Here is a 24,235-nt window from a genome sequence, read left to right as displayed (position 1 = left end):
TTTATAATGTTTAAGGTTTTATGTTAAGAAATAGTACTTTTTATTATTATTTTATTTTTTTTATAAGCCTTTTATTTCGGACACATACAATTGTGTTTCTTATTAATATACTACTACAGTTTTCTATAAATATCTACTTTATTCTTGATTAAAATTATTCGCGTATTTGGTGCTTCTTTATTTTCAACCGTCGCCATTCTCTTCTTTCTCTGGCCACTCTACTCCATGTTATAGGTACCTGCAACTTGCCTGATATCATCGTCCCATCTTTTCTGTTGTCTACCTCTTTTCCTTTTCCTTCTCTTAGATACCATTGAGTGACCATTTTACTCCACTTATCCTTTCCTCTTATCATGTGCCCCACCCACTTCCATTTTAGCCTTTTTAGAAAGAAAGAAGAAAGAAAAGATATTTATTGACACAAGCCATACATACACAAAGAAATAAAAAAAATAGAATAATAATTAAAAAAAAAAAGTAATAAAAGGTTGTGCCAAATAGGTCCAGTTCAGCATTATGCCAGACAGCTAGTGTCTGACGCTGGTTTTCAACTGGACCTATGAGGAGTTGCGGGTGTCGATCGGTATGAAATCATTTATGCTCTAAAGACAAAAAATAATAAAACTACTAAACTACTAAAAATAACTAAAAAAATAAATAAAAAAAGGAACCATAATCATAATCAGAAGGATTAGTCACAAAAATAAAATAAAAAGTGGAGGTAAACGTAAATAAATTCATACCGTGACTAATCGCAATCCTGACTAAGCATCACTCAGCGACGACTTTTTTCACACAGATGAAATGTGGTGTTAAACACATTCACAGAGCCGTAACTGGTTGCAACATCTGTTTTCATTGTGCCACCGATCATTGCCGACATATATTAGTGCAAAATAAGCAATTATAAGTTGTGCAAACTCGTAAAATACAATTTTTACATAGCTGTTAGTTGCCAGCAGTCCACATTGAGTGAGTATATTTTACAGTAATTTTTTTTCCCGTATACGTGCATACAATATGTTTTATTATATATTAATTTTACATTTCAGGTACCTACCCTATGTTCTTGAGAAGAAAAAAAAAATGCATATTAAGTAATCATATCATTCAGGCGAAGGTACATAAGACGTTTGCAAGTGCAAAGTTCACTTCCCTGTACAAAAATGATCACCGTGCACCATGTACACGCCGTAGGGTGCACCTATTGCCAGAAGGCCATACCCACAAGGTAAGTACCGCTGCTATACGCATAAAGCACATGTGCTGCAATTTGCAATATTATGACGGGTATTTGTTACTTTCAGGCCTCCAGACATGGCGCACCCATAACGCATCATGGCCGGTGACCCAAGAGAGACCAGGAATACTCAATTTAAGCTGTGAGAATACACTACACACATTACATACACATTAGCCTCACGCATTGTCATAAAACTACAGTAGTATGCTAAGTGGGCGATATAAATAAGATTTATATCCGTTTCTTATTGATATAATTTAAAATTTAGATAATAGAAATATTTGCCTTCGTCATATCGAGCTTCCGTTGCGCATCTACCATGTACTGCCGTAAACGTCTCTTAAAACTATCGACTGTGTTCATAACTCTAATAGGTGGTGGAATATTGTTCCACACTTTCGCTGCTGCATATCGGAAACTCCCTCTAAATGCCGTGGTTCTATGTGGCTGGATGCAAAGTTGTTTCGAGCATTGTCTTCTAGCGCATGTGCGGCTGTCATTAATCCAATTCAGCTTGCCATATAAGTAAGCTGGCTGTTGGTATTTAATGACTCCAAAGAGAAGACATGCTAAATGCAGCTTACGTCTTGACTTCATTTTTAGCATGGCGTTTTTGTTGAGGAATGGCGTGACGTGACCTCGTCGGGGAATCGAGTAACAGAAACGCGCACAGGCATTTTGCACTCTCTGTATGAGTCGGTCGGTGCGAGCTAATAGACGTGGCCCGTAGACTGTGTCGACGTAGTTTAATTTAGACAGAACAAGTGATTCAACGAGTTGTTCACGAATTGTCTCTGATAGAAAAGGTCTGATTTTGTACAGTATTTTCAGACGATAGAAACAGTTCTGTACCGAAGAAGCCACGTGTTTTTCGAATCTTAAATTATTGTCCATATTTAAACCCAGATTACGCGCCTCGTCTACTCGCTCAATGGGTTCACCCATTAGTTGAAGATTGAGTGTTGGCGGAAGTCTTTTCAATTGCTGCTTAGTGCCAAACACCATATATTTTGTTTTGGCCGGATTAAGAGCCAAACAATTTTCTTTTGACCAGACGGCTATTCTGTGAAGGTCTTCATTAAGGTCAGTTATGGATGTTTTATAGTCATCTGGTTCAAAAGACAAGTATAACTGAACATCATCGGCATATATATGATATTTACATTTTCGGAGGCAATTCACAATATCGGCACAGTATAGAATGAAAAGAACAGGGCCCAATATTGATCCCTGAGGCACCCCTCTATCGACCGAAGTAAGGGCAGACGTCAAGATGGTTCCATCGCTTTGGCTAAGCCGTACTTGCTGCCTTCTGTTAGTGAGGTAGCTTTCGAACCATTTTGTGGCAGCGTCATCGAACCCATAGAATTTTAATTTTGAGAGAAGTAGCGAAATGTTTATTGAATCAAATGCCCGGGAGAAGTCCAATAGAACCAATACTGTACACATTCCTTTATCTTGAGCGGCTAGAATATTGTCTGTTACATCTAATAAAGCTGTAGCTGTACCGCGCTGTTTACGAAAACCGGACTGTAAATCAGGTAAAATGTGATTGGCTTCCAAAAAATTTGTTAGTTGCCGACAAACTACTTTTTCCAGGACTTTAGACAGACAGGGCAATATACTGATGGGCCGTAAATCTTTAACGTCAGCTGGGTTTGTATTCTTGGGTAGGGGCTTAACGAGGGCAATTTTCCATGCATCAGGGAAGGTGGAAGATGAGATAGAAGAATTTAAGATGTTAGTTATCGCTGATAAGGTTTCTGGAAGGGTTAAATTCAACATCGTTAAAGTTATATTATCATGACCTTGAGCGTTCGATTTTAATTTCCGTATTATATGTGAGATTTCCAGCTCTGAAACCGGACACAGGGTGAAAATTGCTTCGCTATACCTATTAGCCCTATAAAACGCAAGTTTTAGATCGCTAGCCACCGGATCTCCAGGAACATTCAAAAAATGACGATTAATACTATCCGGGTTATTGAAATGAGACGGAAGGTCTTGTCTCTCTTTAGCCGTTGTAACTGTAGATTTTAAATTCTTCCACAATAGAGTTGGATTTTTAATTTTATTATTAATATTATATTTAAAATATGCCACCTTTTCGCTCCACAAAGAACTTACTACCAAAGACTTAAGCTGTTTGTAGTAATCCTTTTTTGTTTGTGACTTAGTGGTTCTGTAGTTGGCTAAAGCTTGGTCCCGCAGTCTCATCATTAATTTAATATTATCGGTGATCCAGGGGTATGTGACCTCCTTAATTGTACATGTCTTGACCGGTGCATGTTTATCAAATAGCGTAAGAATACGTTGATTAAAAGTATAAACCATTTCATTAACGCTGGCTAATGTGGATATACTATCGCTGTTCAAGTCTGTAATGTCAGCATTGAAAGTATCCATGCATATGCTCTGAAACGGTCGATATGTACAAACATACGGCTTAGGTTTGGTGCTCCTAATATTAAACTCGCTAACGATGATGGAGTGGCCGTTAAACGAACCGAATGCTTCCACAGATGTACGAGTGGCCTTTAAGTCAGTACACAACAAGTCTATGAGCGTTTCGCTGTTACCTGTAAAGTGAGTAGGGGAGGTGACCAACTGAGTGAGACCATGGCATTTTAGAAACTCGGCAATTTTATTAAAATTATTTTTAGTTAATTAAGTTAGTTAATTAATTTTATTTTTAGGGTTACATCCTGTACCTTGGTTTTTTTCCGAATATTGATGTTTCTCATTCTATCCCGCCTTTTTATTCCTAACATGCTCCTTTCCATAGCTCGTTGACAATTGGCTACTTTATTGGTTGTGTTTTTCGTTAATGCCCATGTTTGGCAGCCATACATTAATATTGGTAGGATGCAGACATTGAATAATTTACTCTTTGTTGTTGTGTTTAAAGTTTTGTCTTTCATTATTTCCCTTAGGCCCCAATATCTTTTCCAACTATTTGCTATTCTTGTATCGATTTCTTTATTTATGTTATTTATGGGTTATTCTTCAACATAGCTTATTTGTGATTCGTTTACTCTTATACTAGTTTTATCTCCGTTCGTCATTACTTTTGTTTTTTCAGGATTTAATTTTAGTCCTACCTTTTCACTCTCAGATGCTAGTTTGTTCAACATTGTATTTAGGTCTCCTGAAGTTTTTGCGAATAAGACGATATCATCGGCAATCTTAGGTGTGTTATTTTGCGGCCATCTATATTTAAATATAGATAAATATAACAAATAGTACTTACATGATTTAATTAAATATTGAACTTTGCAGATGTAAGTAGGTACATATAAGATGATTCTAAACGCCGCGCCGCAAATCTAGATTCCTCATGTTTCAAGGAGTAAAGTACTCCACGTATTCGGTTCCTTTTGTTTGGTTCCAGCTCAAAGTAACCTTTTTTATCGCATCTTTCACAATAACTAACGATGAAAGAAGACGTCGTAAAAGAAACTCGCCCTGATATACAGCCTTGATTGGGCAAGCATGGTGATTGATTCAGTGCTCATTCCTTGATTCATTGCTGTTCGCTATAATTTCCTCTGTGATTTGTACAGTTTTATGGTTTGTTATTATGAAGTGCTTGGTCTTCTATCCAAAAACACACAAAAACGAGACTTTTAACTAATAGTAAAAATTTATACGTGTACCTAGACGACTTGTTAAGAAAAGATCTTGAAATTCGATTATCTTGAAACGGGTTAACTTTTGCCCAGTGTATCCCATGGTCGAATTTGTCCGTATTGACCTATACTATCACCTCATGAAAGGATCCGGTCTACTTACAAGTAACCCTGTATAATCTAGCGAAAAATAATTACTATGAATAGTTATATTCAATTGCTTGTGAAATTGGTTGCAATACACAACGACATATTTCTCTAAATTATCAAAATTCTAACTCTTTTGGTCTGAATATAGCCTTATATTGTCTGAATGATCTCTCTACGTTACATGACGTGACGAGTGCATACATAAACATGCATAATTCGGTAATTGTGTAAGTCAGTTTATATTGCCCTCAAAACTTCCGCACATAATTAAGATATATTTTTAAGGTATCAATAAACCGCAATGATTAAAATACAGAAGGCAAACTCCATATATTTTTGAGAATATATGGATGATTGTGACATTTTCTTGCAAAATATTTATTTATTTATTCATCTCAAAGTTACTATGCCTTTACAGACTTAACTACACACTTATTTCCTTAACTATATCTTAACTACACAGTACAAAATAACTACTAATCCTTACATACTACACAGTAAGTGGCCCTTGTGAACTCGCTCAGTGTACAGTTAAATATGTCGATGTGCTCAGCCACCGTGTTGAGAGTGCGCAGCGCGCGAGTGAGCGGTGCGCGCTGCAGCAAGTTAATGCGCGCGCGCGGCACCACCAGCAGCCGCGGCCTGCGCCGCCGCCCCACGTACTCGCCCGGTACACAAAAACCTATCTCTGTTAGAAGACCCGAATTTTTTATGTCACCTCTCAGAACTCTTAACAGGTAAGTCGCTAAAGCCACTTCACGTCTGACTTCCAATTTGTAGTAACCTACCATACCGAGGCAGAATAAGGTGGGGTACAGTAATGGATATCCCGGATATATCTTATACATTTTCATATACATAAAACGTATATATTTGTTATGTATACGCTCAATCATTTTTTTATACTTTATTTCACTTGGACTCCAGATGGCCGCATTGTATTCCAGATGACTCTTCACAAGAGCCTCCACAAAGCCCTTAATGCACTGATGTTCGTGAAGTCTTTTGCCTGACGCAGCATAAATCCCAGATTCCTGTACGCCTTCTTACAAATATTCACCACGTGTTTGCGAAACTGTAAGTCGCTGGTAAAGTGGATGCCTAGGTCCTTCACCTCCGTGACACGCTGCAGCAGCTCCCCGTTCATGGTGTACTGTAATATGGTCTTAACCTTGAAATATGGAAAATAAAACTTGGTTTTTCACAGTCTAAATATGATAATCGATGTAGAAAACACATTCTAGTCCGGAAATCGCGTAAATTTAAAATATGTGTTTACATAATAATCCGGGCCCTAGTAATGAATAATGACTAGGAAGCTTTTAAGGGAAGGTCAAAGTACTACATACAGCTTGAGCCATGCTCTAATATGAAAATGGCTTTTGTACTCAGATATCAACGAGTCCATTCCGAGATGAGGGATGAATAGAATAGAATAGAATAGAAATAGTTTATTTGCAACGGAATGTACAAAAACTGCAATTGGCGATCCTTGTACATTCTACCTTAACTTAGGCATGCAAAATTAGGAACTTTGATTAATTACAATAGAATAGGTTAACTACGTTAATGCATTCGGCTAATTACAATATTAAAATTGGATGCTATGCAATGTCTATTTTATCACTTATAAATTCGGAGATAGAATAATAACATTTCTTTAATAAGTAGGATGTTAATTTTTTTTTAAAGATTGACAAGGGTTCATTTTTAATGCTATCTGGTATTTTGTTAAATATAACCGGGCACATACCCAGAATACTTTTCTTATATAAAGCTCATTAACACACAAGTTGTTGGTATATTCCTTTCTTGGTATAGTGGTCTTTTCCTATTTTCTGAAAAAAAATATTTTTTCCCATTGGAAACACAACCGGAGTGTCAGTGTCAATATGTCAATCAACAGCTCTCGTGTCATGTGTCAGTGTCACTCATTGAGCTGTCATTCTGTCAGTGAGTGATATTTGATGTGGTTTGGTGTATGTTGGTTTTTGGACGCTGTTTCTTTCTTCCGTGTATTTATGTGTAATTCTATCAAATCCTTATATCCAAAACATTTTATGGAAACCAAGAAAGTGGCCTTATTCTCCGTCTGCATTGCAAACTAATAACTAACGAATTAGACATTCATTAAATTGTTCTTTACGATCTGTCGTAAACAAGATCTATGAGCATATAAAGCGATCTTGTGTACTTCTGATGGATAAAATGAGTAAAAGACGTTATTCGTCCAGTTCCGATAGCGCTGAAGAAGACCGTCTGAAAGATATTAGGGAGCGTGATGAATTTGCCAAAAGATTAAAGAAACGTGATGAAGAAAAGGTTAAAAAAGTCACGGAGTCTTCGAGCAAACGATCATACGAAGAAGCAGCTAAGCGTCTCAAGTTGGAAGCTGAAGACAGAGAAAAGTTATTGCCTAAGTTGCGCATTCACTCTCGTAGAAAATATTTAGAGAAGAGGAAAGATGACAAAGTTATTGAGTTAGAAGCAGACATCGCCGATGATGAATATCTTTTTGATGAAAGCAGGTAAGTGCTGGTTCTTAATATAACAGTACTACTTACTGTTTGGACTGTTTTTAAACTTTCACTGACTTTTCTTATTTCTTTCTTGCAGCTTGACTCAACGAGAAAGGTTGGAAAGAGAACACAAAAAAACTATTCTGAAATTAGCTAAAGAACATGAAAAGGCCCGAGAGTTGGAGAATGTGCAGAGATATCATATGCCACAAGATTTGGGAAAAGATGCTAAAGGTTTCATTTGATTTGAATCATGCTAATAATATATAGTACTAGCTTCTGCCAGCGGTTTCACCCGCATCCCGTGGGAGCTACTTCCTGTACCGGGATAAAAAGTAGCCTATAGCCTTCCTCGATAAATGGGCTATCTAACACTGAAATAAATTTTCAAATCGGACCAGTAGTTCCTGAGATTAGCACGTTCAAACAAACAAACTCTTCAGATTTATAATATTAGTATAGATTTTCTAAACTTGGCAACAAAAAAGTTTTGTGCTTATTGCATCGAAATCCCATTACAGCTTATTATCAATTTACAATAGCAGGGAACTCTACCATATTGCTGGCCTTTGTAGTTTAAAGTTGCATTTATATAAAATGTTGCATGTTGTGTGTAAAATATGTGTAATTCAATCAATCAAATCATTTATTTCATTTAGGCCTTTACAAGCACTTATGAACGTCAAAAATTATAAGGTTGATTCTAGTTGCCCATTCCAAAAGTAGCTTCCTATGGAGAAGAACGGGCAAGAAACTCCATGGTTACTCTTTTTAAAACATAATGGGTGTTACATTTGGTATGTAGTGCTTACAATATTTTAAGGGTTGACTCTAAGAAAGTTATACAATGCAAGTTGGACTAGGAATTAATTGATTAATTTTAATTATATGAGAAAATTATTATACAAACTAATTTTAAGAAGTTAATGAATTTAACAAACTAAGTTATATAAAGCAAAAAAAATAAATAATAATAATGACTTGATAAGAACAAAAACATGAATGAGTACAAAGATATTCCCAGACAGCCTGCCAGTCGCAAGGGAAGCCACTCGTGCAAAGTAGGACTAACGCCATACATCCTTATCATCAATATAGTCTTTGATTTTATAGTATGCTCTCTTAATGAGAGTAGACTTGGCGACATTCTTGAATTTTTTATCTGTAAGGTCTGTTACACATTTAGGTAGCTTATTGTAAAAGCGAACACTATTCCCTAAAAATTATTTGTTTGTTTTGCTTAATCTAAATTTTGGGACGTCTATTTTGTGCTTATTTCTTGTATTTATATTGTGAATGTCACTTTTACCTTGTACCGGTGCAAATTTTTCGTACAAACATGATGTTTTCAAGAATATAGAGAGAAGGCAACGTGAGAATATTGATTTCTTTAAAAAACTCTCAGTGATTCGCGAGGTCCCTTATTATACAACATGTAACTTAATTAACGCACATCCTGAAATTAGTTTGTTCAGAATCGTTTACTGAATCGATTTATATCATTTTTAATATAGGTAATTTTTTATCCCAAAAATAATTAAAACTACGGAAATTATTGTCATATTAACCCTGTACAGTCAAAACAAATTCAAATAGGCCGTAACTCAAAGTAATAAGACTTCGTGTATTGTCGTGTTTTTCCGTAGTTTTGTTATGTTGTGTCGAGTCGATAGCGCGCGGCGCGATATTTGCGTGCGTAGTAGTATGACCAAAAAGTTCTCCAAGAATTGGTATAACTAATTTAGTAAATAACAATGCATATACATGTTAAGTTAAAAATTCAGTGTATGTATTATGATCATAACATAATATTCTAATTGGGGTGTTTGAGGGTGTGCGTTAATTACGTTACATGTTGTATGTAGCTCGAATTGCCCGTTTCTGAAGTATAAAAACAGATTCTACGTCAGCCGCTGCAAAGTGCCATAAGACATTAGACTGTAAAAGTAGGCGAAATATACTAGCCTAGCCGTTGCTACATCCGTAAGTTGCCTTATTTTTCTTACTGCAAAAGCTGCAGAACTAAGTTTAGCCGACAAGGCTGTAATGTGGGCACCCCATTGTAATGTTGAATCTAAGGTTATGCCCAAGAAAGTGGTTTCTTTAATTAAATCTAGTTTATTGCTCTCAAGCGTGATGTTGAGATCAGCTTGGGCTACATTGGGTAACGCGAATTTTATACATTTTGTTTTTGTGCTGTTTAGTAATAGATTATTGGCAGCAAACCATTTTGAAAGAGTAGCCAGGCAATCATCTATGTGCATATGGCTAGATTCTTTTCTATTAATTTATAAAATAAAGGAAGTGTGATCTGCAAATAGAATTACATCTGCCATGTCAGACATCATGTACGGGAGATCATTAATATATGCGAGAAATAAAAAGGGGCCCAGTATTGAACCTTGAGGCACGCCCATTTTAACTAATGACCCTGAAGATGTTGATCCGTTTATGTCTACTTTTTGCTGTCTGTCTGACAAATAGGATAAGACAAGTTTGAGAGCTTTACCACGAATTCCGTAATGGTTTAGTCTACGAATAAGAGTGTTGTGATCCACGCAATCAAACGCATTGGAAAGGTCACAGAATACACCTAAAGCGTTCTGTGAGTTCTCCCAGGCTTCCAGAGTCACTAGCCTGACACCTGCGTCTGTAGTACATCTACCCTTCGGGTTTTTCTTGCAATCTGACTTGAAGATTGGAATAATTTTACTGTGCTTCATGAGGTCAGGGAAGATGCCACTGTCAATGCAAAGGTTAAAAATGTCACTTAATATGGGGGCGATGCAGACTATAATGGAATTAAGGGCTTTCACAGAAATTCCCCATAGATTTTCGGTACTTTTTGAGTTTAAGCTCTTAAATGTTCTTAAAATAGTGTGCGCCGTAATACGATTTTTAAAGTCGGGTAGATTTTTAGGAAAATTTGTTTTTAGCATTGATTCAGCCGTGTGAGAGGACGAGTTAAGTGATTTTGTTACCTCTACCGGGATGTTTGAGAAATACGAATCAAACGCGTTTGCAACTTCTGCTTTATCGGAGACGATAACATTATTAATAATTAATCGGGGATCATTGTCACGTGATTTAGTTTTACCTGTTTCAGAGTTTATAATACTCCAGTCAGTTTTTATTTTATTGTCAGATTTCGCAATTTTTCTATTAAGTGATTTGGATTTAGCAAAGGGTACATACTTTTTTGAATATCTTTGAGTAGTTCCTTACATAGTTATGGAAAGAAGGATCAGAAGTCATTGATTTTTCGTGGTATAAGTTGTTTAGGACATCTCTACTTATTCCTTTGGTAGGCCAATCGCAATATTTAAGTTTCTGTGAAATTGTAACTTTTTTAGGACATGATTTATTGAATTCTTGACATAATTTATGGAACAAGTTATTAAAATTTGTATTTGGGTTGGAGGAATTCAAACTAATATTAGGCAATTTATTTTCCACTTTATTTTTGAATTTAATGTTATGATCTTCATGTAGGGATAATATTTATTATGGGCCTGATACACATAATAAATAAAATTAACATAATGAACATAAGCTTATTTTATTAGACAATATATTTACACTTCATATTAAATCTACAAAGCTTATTGAAATTAATTTTACCATGATTAATTGTTAACATAATGCAACAACATTACTTTTGCAGGAGAATATGTTGAGGTTGATGAAAGAGAAAAGTTGCCACACTCAGAACAACAACGGTGGGAACAAGAGCAAATTAAATCAGCTTTTTTTAAGTTTGGTGCCAAAGATGCTAAGGCACAAGATGAATATGAGCTGTTACTTGATGAGCAGATTGATTTTATTCAAGCACTGCAATTGGAAGGTAACAAAGAAAAGAAAGAACAGGAAGAAAAGTCAGAGTACCAGACTATGCGCATGACCATTGAGGAAACCAAGAAATCTCTGCCAGTATATCCCTTTAAAGCTTCATTAATAGAAGCCATTAAGAATTATCAAATATTAATAGTAGAGGGTGAGACTGGGTCTGGTAAAACTACTCAAATACCACAATATCTCCATGAAGCTGGATTTACAGCAGAAGGAAAGAAAATAGGTTGCACACAACCTAGAAGAGTAGCTGCTATGTCAGTTTCAGCTAGGGTAGCTCAAGAAATGAATGTCAAACTTGGAAATGAAGTTGGTTACAGCATAAGATTTGAAGATTGCACATCAGACAGAACTGTGATTAAATACATGACAGATGGTACTCTTCACAGAGAGTTTCTTTCAGAGCCAGACTTAGCCTCTTATAGCGTAATGATAATTGATGAAGCTCATGAGCGAACTCTGCATACTGATATCCTGTTTGGTCTTGTCAAAGATATAACGAGGTTTAGACCTGATTTAAAATTACTTATATCCAGTGCTACATTAGATGCTGAAAAGTTCTCAACATTCTTTGATGAGGCACCTATATTTAGAATTCCTGGAAGAAGATTCCCAGTTGACATTTATTATACAAAAGCACCAGAAGCTGACTATGTGGATGCCTGTGTCGTTTCTGTGCTACAGATACATGCTACACAGCCACTTGGAGATATCTTAGTTTTTCTGACAGGACAGGAAGAAATTGAAACATGCTTTGAAATGTTACAAGAGAGGACAAAGAGAATTGGTAAGAAATTGAGAGAACTACTCATATTACCAGTTTATGCAAATTTGCCAAGTGACATGCAAGCCAAAATATTTGAGCCTACACCAGAGGGTGCCCGCAAAGTCGTTTTGGCTACTAACATTGCTGAAACTTCTTTGACTATTGATAATATTATTTATGTGATTGATCCTGGATTTGCAAAACAGAATAATTTCAATTCAAAAACAGGCATGGAAAGTTTGATGGTGGTTCCCATTTCTAAAGCATCAGCAAATCAACGGGCTGGAAGGGCTGGGAGAGTGGCACCAGGAAAATGTTTCCGCCTATATACAGCTTGGGCTTATAAATATGAACTTGAAGATAATACCATTCCCGAAATACAGAGGATTAATCTAGGAAATGCTGTTCTTACCCTCAAAGCCTTAGGGATTAATGATCTAATTCATTTTGATTTCTTGGACCCTCCACCTCATGAAACATTAGTATTAGCCCTAGAACAACTCTATGCTTTGGGAGCTCTCAATCATCATGGTGAATTGACTAAAGCTGGCAGAAGAATGGCAGAATTTCCCACAGATCCAATGCTTGCAAAAATGTTATTAGCAAGTGAAAAGTAAGTAGCAACCTTAAGTAATTTCCTCAACATTTGGTAAGTTTTCATAATGTTTCATTGCACTACAGATTAATATTTTTGATTTTAGGTACAAATGCTCAGAAGAAATCGTCACAATTGCAGCAATGTTGTCAGTAAACAGCTCCGTATTCTACAGACCTAAAGATAAAATAATTCATGCAGACACTGCTAGAAAAAACTTTTTCCATCCCAATGGCGACCACCTAACTCTAATGAATGTGTACAACCAATGGCTAGGGTCTGAATATTCAGTGCAGTGGTGTTACGAAAACTTTATACAGTACCGATCAATGAAGAGGGCGCGTGATGTACGCGAACAACTTGCCGGGCTAATGGAAAGAGTAGAAATAGACATGGTATCAAGCCTAAGTGATGACACAAATATTCGAAAGGCAATAACTGCCGGTTACTTTTACCATATTGCAAAATTTTCAAAGGGTGGTCACTACAAAACTGTAAAGCATAACCAGGTTAGTCCTTTAACAAATACGTAATCGGTCCCATAATAACAAGGTTGTGCCAAAAGGAACTGGCTATAATTGCAGTACTGTCTTCAAAAGGGCACATCAAAGCCTCTGTTAAAACTTTAGCAAAATATTATTATATACTATTGGTGCATGAACACATAAGATTTTGAATAGTCACATTACTAGTAATTATAGATATAAATAATATAAATCTATTTTCTTTTCAGACGGTTATGATACACCCCAATAGTGCCTTGTTTGAAGAATTACCTCGATGGGTGATATACCATGAATTAGTATTTACATCTAAAGAATTTATGAGACAAGTGACAGAGATAGAAAGTAAATGGCTGTTGGAAGTTGCACCACATTATTACAAAGCCAAAGAGTTAGAGGATTCCACAAATAAGAAGATGCCAAAAACTATTGGTAAATCATCTAACAATTAATAAAACAAAGTAAATTTTCAAAATTGCTTTTAATTTAATCACAAATCTTTACAGCATTGTTTTATAACAAGGCATAATAACAACAAAAAACAAAAAAAAGTCAACAATATCTTAAAAAATGTAGTAAATAAAACTCACTACTAAGCTTGATATCTGAACTGCTTCTAGAGAATTTGAATAATTCTAATCTATAGAATTTTTTCAATGGATTCAGCAGAATAGGTTCTATGAGTACATGCACACAATAATTTATGCATAGCAGTAGTGGCTAATGGCTACCTGAAAGTATTATGTTAATTAATACAACATTGTGAAATAAAATAATATATTCAGACTACCTTACCGCATCCCCTCTCCTTGCTGCATGCTAATTTAGTTTATATTGATATTCTAATCAATATTATTTTAGGTACCATACATTTCATAGTTAAGCAATGTCATTTAATGACATTACATTTAGCAATTTCTACTATCTAAACTAAGAGTTAATGACAAATAATACTTTAGAAGTCGGAACATCTCCCCTTTCTTTCCCAATCGCCATATCTCGTGGGTTCGGGTCCTCTGGGTCCACCTACTTCCCCAGTATGAGGGTTAGTGTCATTGGGCCATGGAGGCAAAGGGTCTTCTTTCTGCGACGGATGCATCATTGGCTGTTCTCCAAGATCCTCAATAGGAGTCGTCTCCCTCAATTTTTTCCTAAATTCGGCCATTCTTTTAGACTGAGGCCTTTTGGATTCTTCATTAGGCTTTTCAGTAGGTTCCGCTACTCCGGCTGTTGTCGTAGTTGTACTGTGTGCATACTTTCCAACATATAAATTCACAATTGATAAATCTGTAACAGGTCAATTAAGTCGAAAATGTATAAAATAAATAATGTGCTATGTAGTTTGACTTATGACACCTTTGTGGTACTTACTTTTAGGGATAAATCTTTTTATATAACAAATTCGCGACATTCTGCGAACAGAGCACGGAGTTTAAATAATTTATCAAGCACGTCAGTGCCCCAATATCTCTAATTTTTGTGACGAGTGCCGTGACGACGTTCTAATGTTCGACGCTAAAACAATATCAACATCGGTCGACCAATCAAGAAGGATATTAAGTGACAAAAGACGGACGCCCTGACAGATGACAGCCAACATAAATTTTGACAGTGACGCAATGTTTTTTTTAGCTTCGCTATGTCATTTTGGAAAAAATCTATAATCTTGGGAACTATTTTTTTTTTATCTTAAAAAGAAAACCTTCCATTGCATAATTAATCGTAATATTGCGCAATTAAATTGACCATCTAAGAAACGCCTTAGTAGACATCGATCTCTCCTTAAACACAAAACACGCCCATCTACATGCGGCCGCCCGGTGAAATCCGCAAAGCATAAAGTTGTGTAGAGTGATACTCTGAACCTCAGCTCGAATTTGAATATTCAATATTCTTGATTGCACCTCTACGTTTTTGACCTGACACTTGACAGGCCATTTGACATAAAATACATTTATTTTATAACCTATGATGTGAGATTGAAAACGATACACTTTGTTTTGTTTCTGATTATTGTATAATCTTGTTCTTTTAAGGTGTAATGATAGTTAGAAGTTTTCTTACAATTAAAACTTTAACACACATTCCACTGCTTAGTTTTAAAATGGCAAAAAGTTCATTTGAATACGTCAAAAAGTTTGAATTAGATGATAGCCTTTTGCCTAACAGCTGGATAGTTGTAAGACTTGATGGTAAATGTTTTCACAAATTCTCAGAAGATCATAAATTTTCAAAACCGAACGACATAAGAGCTTTAAGATTGATGAATTACGCCGCATTCATAGTTCTTCGTGAGTTCAATGATCTATTAATGGCTTTTGGACAAAGTGATGAATACTCTTTTATTTTCAAAAAAAATACAACATTGTATAAGAGACGCGCTGCAAAATTATTGACTACTATAAATAGCAAATTTACTGCCTGTTACGTGTACCATTGGAGAAAGTTTTTTGATGAGGAACCATTAAAATACCCACCAACATTTGATGGTCGTGTGGTACTTTATCCTAATGATGAGAATCTAATAGATTACATGAAGTGGCGGCAAGCTGATGTGCACATCAATAATTTATATAACACTACTTTTTGGACATTAGTTTTGAAAGGAAACTTAAGTCCTTCACAGGTATGATTGAATTATTAATCCACTATAAATTATATGTTTGCCTCAAAACACAAAGTATGTTTAACTTTTTTTGTCTCGTATAATAAAGTTTAAATTCATTGTTTCAGGCTGAAAAACGTTTATGCGGTACTGTATCTGCTGATAAAAATGAAATCTTATTTCAAGAATTCCAAATTAACTATAACAATGAACCAGAGATATTTAAAAGAGGTACATTGTTGTTGAGGAAAACCATTTTCCACACAAATTTAGATAAGCATAGCAATGTTATAGTAGATACTCATGATGATATGTTGAAAGATAGATTTTGGAAGCAGCACTCAAGCTTACTCTTAAGCAAGTCTAAAGAAAGTATTATGTATGATGGTCCTATCACTGATATTATTGCAGAACAAACAAATTGTATTAAAGAATAAAACAAATCTCTTTTTTTTCATTTGTAACCAATGAATATAGGTTTCTCAATACCAATTTCTTCTAAAATTATGATTAACCCAGAAATAATGGATGCTGCGAATTTAACTTTGCCGCTTCATACAAGTTTCTGGTAAGGGAAAAATTATTTCTATTACATTTACGACATACTTATGATAACATAAACATCATAAAATCCTGTATTAAAGATCTTGCGTTTGTTACAATTGAAAGCTTAATTTAAGCATGTATAAACATTAAAAGAAAATGATGTGCCAATTGTAACACTCGAGAATTTTGGTGTGATGGTTTGTCACAATCTGTACTGGGAGAAAACATCAATGTCTGACATGCAAAAAAAATAAAAACGAAATCAGATTACTATGAATACTTTAATTACATCATATAGTGTTCAACAATTTTAAAATAAATAATCATATTAATAAAGGCGGAATCACCACTTGCATAGGTTGCTTCCTTGCCTACCAATAATGAATTTTATAGGGATAACAGATATAAATACACAAAAAGATTACCTCATTTTTTAACTGCTACATTTATTAATATACTTTCCCAGGCTCACCTAATGTCAACCTAAGATTTATGAAAAAGTCAACATTTATATAATTTAGGTTTGGGAGTGCAATGCCACATTTTCATTACAATACTAGTGTAAATATTAAGAAACATTACATTTTATATCTGTTAAATACTGATTGATTACTAGTTATTTGAAATATATTCTTGTAAATGGAGATATAACCAGTTTTTATTCACCAAGTTATACACATAATGTTGTTTTCAGTCTGATATCCCATGAACAATCAAGAATTACTGATGCTATGTAAAAATATGGAATCTATTACATGTACTAAACCTATGTAATATATTACTATAGCATCTACAATTTAACAAACAGTATAATTTATGCAGTAGTTTGTGTCCTGTTTAATATACAAATTGTAATATAGATATTATATTTACAAAGCAAAACAAAATAGTATTTTATATTTTTGAGGGAATTCTTAGAGTTCAGAATGCTGTTCAATTCATGTTTAGAAAATAGGAATGTAGTTGTCAATTTTAGCACGGTGCTTTTGGGCCACACACTCACTAATCCATACAATGTTTCGGCATTCTTGCTCTTTCAGCTTGAGGTATGAGTAGAAAACCCCAAAGTGGAATTGTTGCAAAAAGGCATGTACATTTAGGCTCACCTGAAAAATAAATATATATTACAATTGTTTTGCAAATATGGAAAACAAGATTTAAGGTTTTAAAAAAATTAATTACCTCATGTTCAAAGAACTTGTCTTCCAAGGTCTTATCGCCAACATTAGTACCAGCACCTTCAAACAATGCTTGGTACTCGGCATAGTACTCTGCCACTGCCTTCACCTGCTCATAATCATCAGCTCTGGCCAGAGCTGCCAACCCATCAGGATTGAGCTTGCCGCAGCGGGGATACAATTTTGCACGGTCATCCTTGGACAACTCGGTGCCAAAAGAGTTGATCGTAATGATGATTGCACGGCGATCAGCTTCAAACTAAAAGTAAGCAATTATTTAAATATAAAAATGGCACAATAATATTATTTCCCTTATAACATGACAAGTTGTTTAACTTACTGCCAAGATTTCACACATGACATCAGCAGTAGTTCCACCAATTTGTTTGCAGAAATCGTAGAAAGCTTCCAGGTAAGCCTTGTACAGAGTGTTACGAATAATCTCAATGTTCATCTCATCCAAATCCTGCTCACTGATGCAGTCCACAAAGAATGGGGCCAGAGGAGTGTCAACCAAGACTGCATTGTACAGCTCTGCAGGGGTAGCAGCAACATGGATTGCTTCCATCTGCTCAAACGAGCCCAAGGGGTGGCATTTTGGAATAAGCTCCGAAATAGGTCTCTGATGTAGGGTACCAGTAATCAACAGTATGATGTTATCAATCATGTAACTGTATGTTATGAAATCCAAGAAAGTAGATAGTGGCTCCACAGAGTGATTCCTGAGATGTTGGAACTCAATCACAAGCTTTTCACGGAGCTTATCATCGATGGTGGAAACAGAAAGGGGGCTCGGCTCATTGGCTAAGAAGGTACCGTAGTCAGTACCCTGCAGATGAAGTTTTAAATCTGTAAACAATTGTATTTGTCAATTCATAGATTGGCCGTAAACACGAAAGTCGTATCGCTAAATATTGATTACAGGAGTAGCTCCCAAAGGACTACTGCAAGAATTGTGTCCACTTACCTTCTAGAGTTTCGCACTGCACCAAGTTGAGGTAGTCTGCTTGTTTGAGGATACCACACTTGAAACCACGGCACAATCCTTCCAAATATCCAGCATCGATGTTAAAAATGCACCCCTTCATTTTGGTTAGTGAAATAATTTCACTGAAACGGTTTAAACTACAATGTTTGGAAGTCTAAGTTACTCAAATCCGTAAAAAAGCCCAAAGAGACACAGAAGAAGGAAATCAATTGAAGTGGGTGATCAATGATCATATGATATGACCATAGACAAAACTTTTCAAACTAAGTAACTAACTATTCCTCTATTCCTCATTAAGTAAAGCTATAAACACATCATTTGAGTGAAATAATTTTTCAAAACAGTAGTTCGGAGTGTTTAGGGAACAATCAAAATAAAATGCTTCCTCGTCATTATATTAGTCTAGCTAGAAGTACAGCCAACCCACGAGCAAGGTGTCTCTAATGGCTGGTTTACACAGTACGAGTTTTTGTCAACATTTTTTTTTTCACTCGTCTGCTCGCCCGGCAGCAACTCGCACATGACGGCGACTCGTGCGTCGCTCACATCGTTTGGACGCGTTCGGCAGTAGCTTGCCAGTGCCGCCAGTTGTGAGTGAAACCCGTGTTTTTTTGTGTGCTACGCCTGTGTACTAAAGCGATTTCAAAATGGCTACGGATAGATGGTCTTCTGACAATAATATTTCATTTATGAAACATGTTCCCTCGACATCGCGACACGACTCGTACTGGGCAGTAGCTAGGTGTCGCATGTCGTGTAGACAGCAAAGGCAAGCCGAGCTACTGGCGTACGAGTAGATAAACTGAGTAGCTGTCTACTGGCCAGGCAGCAGCTCGCACTGTGTAAACGAGCCTTAGATCTCTAGCTAGGCTTGGGAGTGTCCATAGACCGCGTAGACAGCATAGACCTTTGCGGAGCGGAGCGGAGGGAGTGTCAACTTATCAACAAATTAGACATGGGAAAACGTATCATTGAAAAGAAAAGATTGATATGTATCTTTTGATCACTGGGATATATATCACTCTTTTGTATCTCTATATCCTTTCTAATCCGTGAGTGACATTGTACTGTTGCTCAGAGTGACTCGCTTCGTTCAATTCAATCCAATGTATCACTAAATCAGTACGAACTAAGAGTGATAGATTCGTTTAGGATAGATAGATTCGTATATCAGTTTATAATATTTTTAAGTTTATTTATTTATTTTTTTTAAGTTTCTATTTTTCATTTTAAATTTAAGTTTACGATTTATGTAATTGGCTGTTAAAGCCGTGTAAATCGAATAAATAAATAAAAATAATGGTCAAACACTTATTCTCGGTATCGAGAAAGTGAGACAGAACATTCTAAGTAGGGAAGTGCGAAAGAGATGTCTGGTCTTTCCGATGAGAAACCGTGACGCCAGCCGCTCAACGCTGTGTGTGCGAGTGCAACACAGATACAAACGGACGACGGATTGAATGAGTTGTTAAAGATACACTATACATTCGGATTTGAACTGATACAAAGAGTGAGTGATAAGAACGGAAAGATACATATCTTTTTTATCTATCACTCCTGAGTTACCCATCTCTACAACAAATGTCAAAATCGGACAACAAATTCAACTCGAGTGTAAATAAAAAATTAGAAAACATATTTTGTCTACAGTTTTCAGCAAGATCGCGATAGTTTATAATTAGAAGTAGCATAACTGTAGTTCTGCAGTGCACGTTGTCGAGTTGTGGGACGTGAAGATATTCACTTTAATCGATATAAAATAATTACATACGTGTCGGCTGGTCAGTGGTGTAATTGAACACTATATACCTATCATGGATTCTGCTTACAATAATCCATTAAGACAAAGAATAAATAAGATCTTCGACAGTCATGTACTTTCAGACAACACAGATGCATTACATTCTGTATCTGGATTTTGTTCCACTAATTCTGCGTATACACGGCGAGTAATTGTTAATGAAATCGAAAAAAAAGATATGCTAGTAAATAAGGCGGTTTTAGTTGAATATAACAAGGTTAAAGATAAACTCCAAGTGCTATTAGATTCCTTACTATCACTAGATGTTGCAGTCAAAGACATGTCAAGCAGACTATCAGACTCGAAAAATAAAACTCACCATCTAATAACTCAAACTACCAAGCTAAAGGATGAAAGAAAGAAAACAGAAAAGAAGCAAGCTTGGGTAACTGCATTTGTACAGGGCTTTCAATTATCTCCAGAGCAGAATGAGTACCTGTACAATGTTTCAGTCAAAACACCAGTCACACATGAGTTTTTTGGGACATTATCCCAGATTGAGAAGTTGTATGGCAACTGTAAAACTCTTATCAAGTGTTGGCATCAGACTTGTGCATTTGATATCATGGAGACGGTAGGACTCCAACAAGAAGTGGCTATTGAGAAATTGTATCATTGGACTATTGGGGCCTGCCTGAGTACTGATTCACCAAATAATGCGCTGGTACCTACTGCTTTAGCTAAATTTCAAAATAGGCAAGTACTATTTTCTAATATAATTGATGAGTACAGTTCAGCACGCAAAGCAACTATTGTGCAGCTGTTCATTGATGCATTAACAAAAGGTACAGATGGCTCTAAACCTATTGAATTTTATGCTAATGATGCTAAAAGATATATTGGAGATATACTAACTTGGGTCTACCAAGTGATACCTGTGGAGAAAGAAAATCTTGCAACTTTATTTAAATTTTGCAATATGCCTGATAAAAAGCAACTTATTATTGATGCTTTGACAAACATTATGGAAGCTATCTGTCCTCTACTAAAAGTGAGAGCTGAACTCATACTGAAACCTGATAAGGATCCCCTGGTGCTATGGTCCATAACTAATCTGATAATATACTACAAAGATGTCATACAAGCTGTGATATCAAATGGTCATCTAATAAATACATTTGAGGAGTTGTTGAAAAAAAGTGAAGAAGTTTTCTTAATAACTCTGGATAGTAAAATACAGAAGGAACTAAGTCATGGAGTTAAAGCACCACCTATAGATTTAAATCCTTCCATTGTTGTAACAGACTTAGTCAGTTTCCTTCGTGATTTGTTGGCTATAATGAATGTGTCACACAATATAAATACAGCTGATAGAAAAATGATAATAACACATATATTAGATCCACTATTACATGCTATAAATGAAACTGCATGCCACTTGAGTTCAACAGACATGTCAGTATATATGCTGAATTGTATTTATCATATACAGTGTACCTTATCTCTGTACACAGTGATGGATGAATATAATGAAAGGCTACAAGCTCAATCTGAAGCCCAAACTGACACTTTAACTTCTGAACAAGCTAGCTACCTGGTAGCAAATCTTAACTTGGGACCTATTTACACCATTCTTCAAGAAAAAACAAGTGGGCCTTTGTCAGCTATACCTGGTATGGACACGTCAACACTGAAGACATTCCTAAACAAGTTTGATATGTTTTTGGTGACCCCAGATGCCTATATGTTGCCTCAACTCAATTTGTTGCTGAGTCATACTCACAAATCCTTAGTGAAAAAAAGAGCATTTGAAGTTATATTTGCTATTTATGCACAACTTTACCAAGCTGTCCATGATCCATCAAATGGGTACTCTGATCCACAAACTATAGTTCGTAGAAAACCAGAGGAAGTAAATAAACTACTTGTATAAATGAATGAATAAATATATTATTTATCACGTATATATATGATGAAATAAATGTTATGATTTAATTAAATGTATGATTTTATTTTTTAGGGTGTCTATCAATATCTACCCTATTACTGAAACTGCCATCTCTGTCCATTTGTCTCTAGTCACTAGGCTATAACTCATGAACCATCGGTGATGTATTTCTGTTGCTGCTAGGACAAGTAATACTGGAAACTAAAATGAAATTAATATATATGAATAAAGAAATACCACAAAACGATTTTCTGCTTGAACCAGTAACTTGCTGGTCGATTGATATTGGAACAGCAGTTGCTGTAAGCGGCCAACAGGCCATCAATATTTTCGATTTCTTGAGTTAGATGAGGATAGTTTGCGTTGTAAAGATAGTACGATAGGTACCCTTCCTTCGTGCACGAGTGTGCCACTTGGCAGTTTTTTCAATTCTGGAGTTATTTAACCATTAAAATTATATGACGCTCCGTTCCTTGAAGTAACGTACCAAGATAAACATACCATCTAGGCATTAGCCAGGAAAAGAATAAAAAAAACCTTATTGTAGGTCAAAGGGACTCCCAAATCAGACTGGAGTTTAGTTATCTGTGGACTTAATTATTATCTGTTTTTTGTTTGTACTTCTGTCATGGTTCTGTCACTGTCGCAAATTGCTGTGCTATGCGATGGCTATGCGAAGCTAATGGCTGGCGGTTCTGATTTTGGTTATATTACGAATCTGTTTATCCTATGAATAAATAAGAGATCAAGATGGGATCCCGACAAATTACTGAGAAGTCGCTGTCTATGTTGAGATCTTTGCCAAGGATATCACTTGCTAATATTCGTGATAATCCCAATTCAAAAAAAAATGTAAGTTTGAAACTTATATTCTAGTCCATTACCATTTATATTTTGACACCATGTACGCTCAGCACAGTTTTCTTTAATTGCAGCCAAAAAGAGGCCGAGGTCAACACGGAGGCGACAAGCATGGCTGTGGTAATAAAGGTTCAGGTCAAAGGCAAAATTTTATGAGACTAGGTTATGAAACTGGAAATAACCCCTTTTATTTGCGAGTTCCCCAAGAACATTATTACAGAGGCCACCAGTAAGTAAACGCTCTATTTATTTTGTTTGGTTTAATAAATAAGTAACTACCAAAGTCTGTGATATGCATTATTTAAATTATTTATTTTTGTTTTAGCTTGAGACGAGAATACCCACCAATGACATTACAAGAACTTCAGATGATCATTGATAAAGATTGTGTGGATATTACCAAGCCTATAGACATAGCAAGTATTATTAGGTCAGGTAAATACAATTTTTTCCCTGACCTAAAACAGTTTGGCATTAATCTCACAGATGAAGGAGCTGATATCTTTGCAGCTAAAATAAATATTGAAGTACAGTGGGCAAGTGAACAAGTAATTGCTGCTATTGAGAGAAATGGTGGAGTGATAACAACTGCTTACTACGATCCGCATAGTTTGATGTTACTGAAGAATCCTAAAAAGTTTTTTGAGTCTGGTCAAGCCATTCCAAGGAGAATGATTCCGCCACCAGATGCTATTGAATACTATACCAGTGCTCAGACACGAGGGTATTTAGCTGATCCAGAAGAAATTTCTAAGGAAAGACTCAAATTGGCTCAGAAATATGGCTATAGTCTCCCTAACATAGAAAATGAACCGAACTACCAAATGTTGAATGAAAGGAAAGATCCTAGACAAATATTTTATGGACTGGAACCGGGATGGGTGGTAAATTTGAAAGATAAATGTATTCTTAAACCGAAAGATAAACAACTGTTAGAATTTTACAGTACATAATTATATTAAGCTTTAATCACTCATAATTAAAATATGTTCTTAGATTTGAAATAAAATATGATTTAAGTCAGTGGTAAATATTTTATTGATGTTCTACCTAAGTTAACTGTAGATATGAGGTGTGCAGTAATGATTTACCTCAAAGAAATTTTTGATGTTTT

At 35.7% G+C, this 24,235-nt stretch overlaps 6 protein-coding genes and 1 long non-coding RNA gene across 7 annotated transcripts; 5 read left to right on the top strand and 2 right to left on the bottom strand.

Annotated features, from left to right (window-relative positions):
- Positions 1-441: 441 nt before the first annotated feature.
- LOC124646021 lies at positions 442-1,536 on the top strand. Its single transcript, XR_006986298.1, has 2 exons — positions 442-1,231; positions 1,308-1,536. It is a non-coding gene; the product is annotated as an uncharacterized LOC124646021 (long non-coding RNA).
- Positions 1,537-6,977: 5,441 nt separating this feature from the next.
- Positions 6,978-13,729, top strand: LOC124646368 (pre-mRNA-splicing factor ATP-dependent RNA helicase DHX16). The gene is made up of 5 exons (XM_047186502.1): positions 6,978-7,550; positions 7,639-7,775; positions 11,206-12,769; positions 12,858-13,260; positions 13,485-13,729. Exons 1-5 carry the CDS (start codon positions 7,222-7,224, stop codon positions 13,704-13,706), a joined length of 2,655 nt encoding a protein of 884 aa, XP_047042458.1. The 5' UTR covers positions 6,978-7,221; the 3' UTR covers positions 13,707-13,729.
- Positions 13,721-14,838, bottom strand: LOC124646372 (succinate dehydrogenase assembly factor 4, mitochondrial-like). The gene is made up of 2 exons (XM_047186505.1): positions 14,626-14,838; positions 13,721-14,541 (listed from the first exon to the last, which is right to left on the bottom strand). The coding sequence occupies exons 1-2, from the start codon at positions 14,663-14,665 to the stop codon at positions 14,210-14,212; spliced, it is 372 nt and encodes a 123-aa protein (XP_047042461.1). The 5' UTR covers positions 14,666-14,838; the 3' UTR covers positions 13,721-14,209.
- A 233-nt stretch (positions 14,839-15,071) lies between these two features.
- LOC124646371 (probable tRNA(His) guanylyltransferase) lies at positions 15,072-16,302 on the top strand. The gene is made up of 2 exons (XM_047186504.1): positions 15,072-15,880; positions 15,988-16,302. Exons 1-2 carry the CDS (start codon positions 15,296-15,298, stop codon positions 16,294-16,296), a joined length of 894 nt encoding a protein of 297 aa, XP_047042460.1. The 5' UTR covers positions 15,072-15,295; the 3' UTR covers positions 16,297-16,302.
- A 365-nt stretch (positions 16,303-16,667) lies between these two features.
- LOC124646369 (V-type proton ATPase subunit d) lies at positions 16,668-18,814 on the bottom strand. Its single transcript, XM_047186503.1, has 4 exons — positions 18,551-18,814; positions 17,924-18,432; positions 17,588-17,842; positions 16,668-17,511 (listed from the first exon to the last, which is right to left on the bottom strand). The coding sequence occupies exons 1-4, from the start codon at positions 18,669-18,671 to the stop codon at positions 17,350-17,352; spliced, it is 1,047 nt and encodes a 348-aa protein (XP_047042459.1). The 5' UTR covers positions 18,672-18,814; the 3' UTR covers positions 16,668-17,349.
- Positions 18,815-20,152: 1,338 nt separating this feature from the next.
- Positions 20,153-22,312, top strand: LOC124646141 (conserved oligomeric Golgi complex subunit 6). The gene has a single exon (XM_047186221.1). The coding sequence runs from the start codon at positions 20,386-20,388 to the stop codon at positions 22,243-22,245; it is 1,860 nt and encodes a 619-aa protein (XP_047042177.1). The 5' UTR covers positions 20,153-20,385; the 3' UTR covers positions 22,246-22,312.
- A 607-nt stretch (positions 22,313-22,919) lies between these two features.
- On the top strand, positions 22,920-24,144 carry LOC124646275 (39S ribosomal protein L15, mitochondrial). Its single transcript, XM_047186394.1, has 3 exons — positions 22,920-23,112; positions 23,196-23,350; positions 23,447-24,144. The coding sequence occupies exons 1-3, from the start codon at positions 23,011-23,013 to the stop codon at positions 24,072-24,074; spliced, it is 885 nt and encodes a 294-aa protein (XP_047042350.1). The 5' UTR covers positions 22,920-23,010; the 3' UTR covers positions 24,075-24,144.
- The last annotated feature ends 91 nt before the right edge of the window (positions 24,145-24,235 follow it).

Source organism: Helicoverpa zea, chromosome 3, assembly GCF_022581195.2.
Source record: "Helicoverpa zea isolate HzStark_Cry1AcR chromosome 3, ilHelZeax1.1, whole genome shotgun sequence".
NCBI lineage: Eukaryota > Metazoa > Arthropoda > Insecta > Lepidoptera > Noctuidae > Helicoverpa > Helicoverpa zea.
This window is presented reverse-complemented; position numbering and strand designations above follow the sequence as displayed.

Coding starts and splice junctions, on each gene's coding strand:
- LOC124646368 (XM_047186502.1), top strand. CDS start 7,222: ATGGATAAAATGAGTAAAAGACGTTATTCGTCCAGTTCCGATAGCGCT. Junction 7,551..7,638: donor TATCTTTTTGATGAAAGCAG/GTAAGTGCTGGT, acceptor TCTTTCTTGCAG/CTTGACTCAACGAGAAAGGT. Junction 7,776..11,205: donor TTTGGGAAAAGATGCTAAAG/GTTTCATTTGAT, acceptor TTACTTTTGCAG/GAGAATATGTTGAGGTTGAT.
- LOC124646372 (XM_047186505.1), bottom strand. CDS start 14,665: ATGTCGCGAATTTGTTATATAAAAAGATTTATCCCTAAAA. Junction 14,542..14,625: donor AAAAAGATTTATCCCTAAAA/GTAAGTACCACA, acceptor GACCTGTTACAG/ATTTATCAATTGTGAATTTA.
- LOC124646371 (XM_047186504.1), top strand. CDS start 15,296: ATGATAGTTAGAAGTTTTCTTACAATTAAAACTTTAACACACATTCCA. Junction 15,881..15,987: donor GAAACTTAAGTCCTTCACAG/GTATGATTGAAT, acceptor TCATTGTTTCAG/GCTGAAAAACGTTTATGCGG.
- LOC124646369 (XM_047186503.1), bottom strand. CDS start 18,671: ATGAAGGGGTGCATTTTTAACATCGATGCTGGATATTTGGAAGGATTG. Junction 17,843..17,923: donor TCATGTGTGAAATCTTGGCA/GTAAGTTAAACA, acceptor GCTTACTTTTAG/TTTGAAGCTGATCGCCGTGC. Junction 17,512..17,587: donor ACAAGTTCTTTGAACATGAG/GTAATTAATTTT, acceptor TTTATTTTTCAG/GTGAGCCTAAATGTACATGC.
- LOC124646141 (XM_047186221.1), top strand. CDS start 20,386: ATGGATTCTGCTTACAATAATCCATTAAGACAAAGAATAAATAAGATC.
- LOC124646275 (XM_047186394.1), top strand. CDS start 23,011: ATGGGATCCCGACAAATTACTGAGAAGTCGCTGTCTATGTTGAGATCT. Junction 23,113..23,195: donor ATCCCAATTCAAAAAAAAAT/GTAAGTTTGAAA, acceptor CTTTAATTGCAG/CCAAAAAGAGGCCGAGGTCA. Junction 23,351..23,446: donor CATTATTACAGAGGCCACCA/GTAAGTAAACGC, acceptor TTTTTGTTTTAG/CTTGAGACGAGAATACCCAC.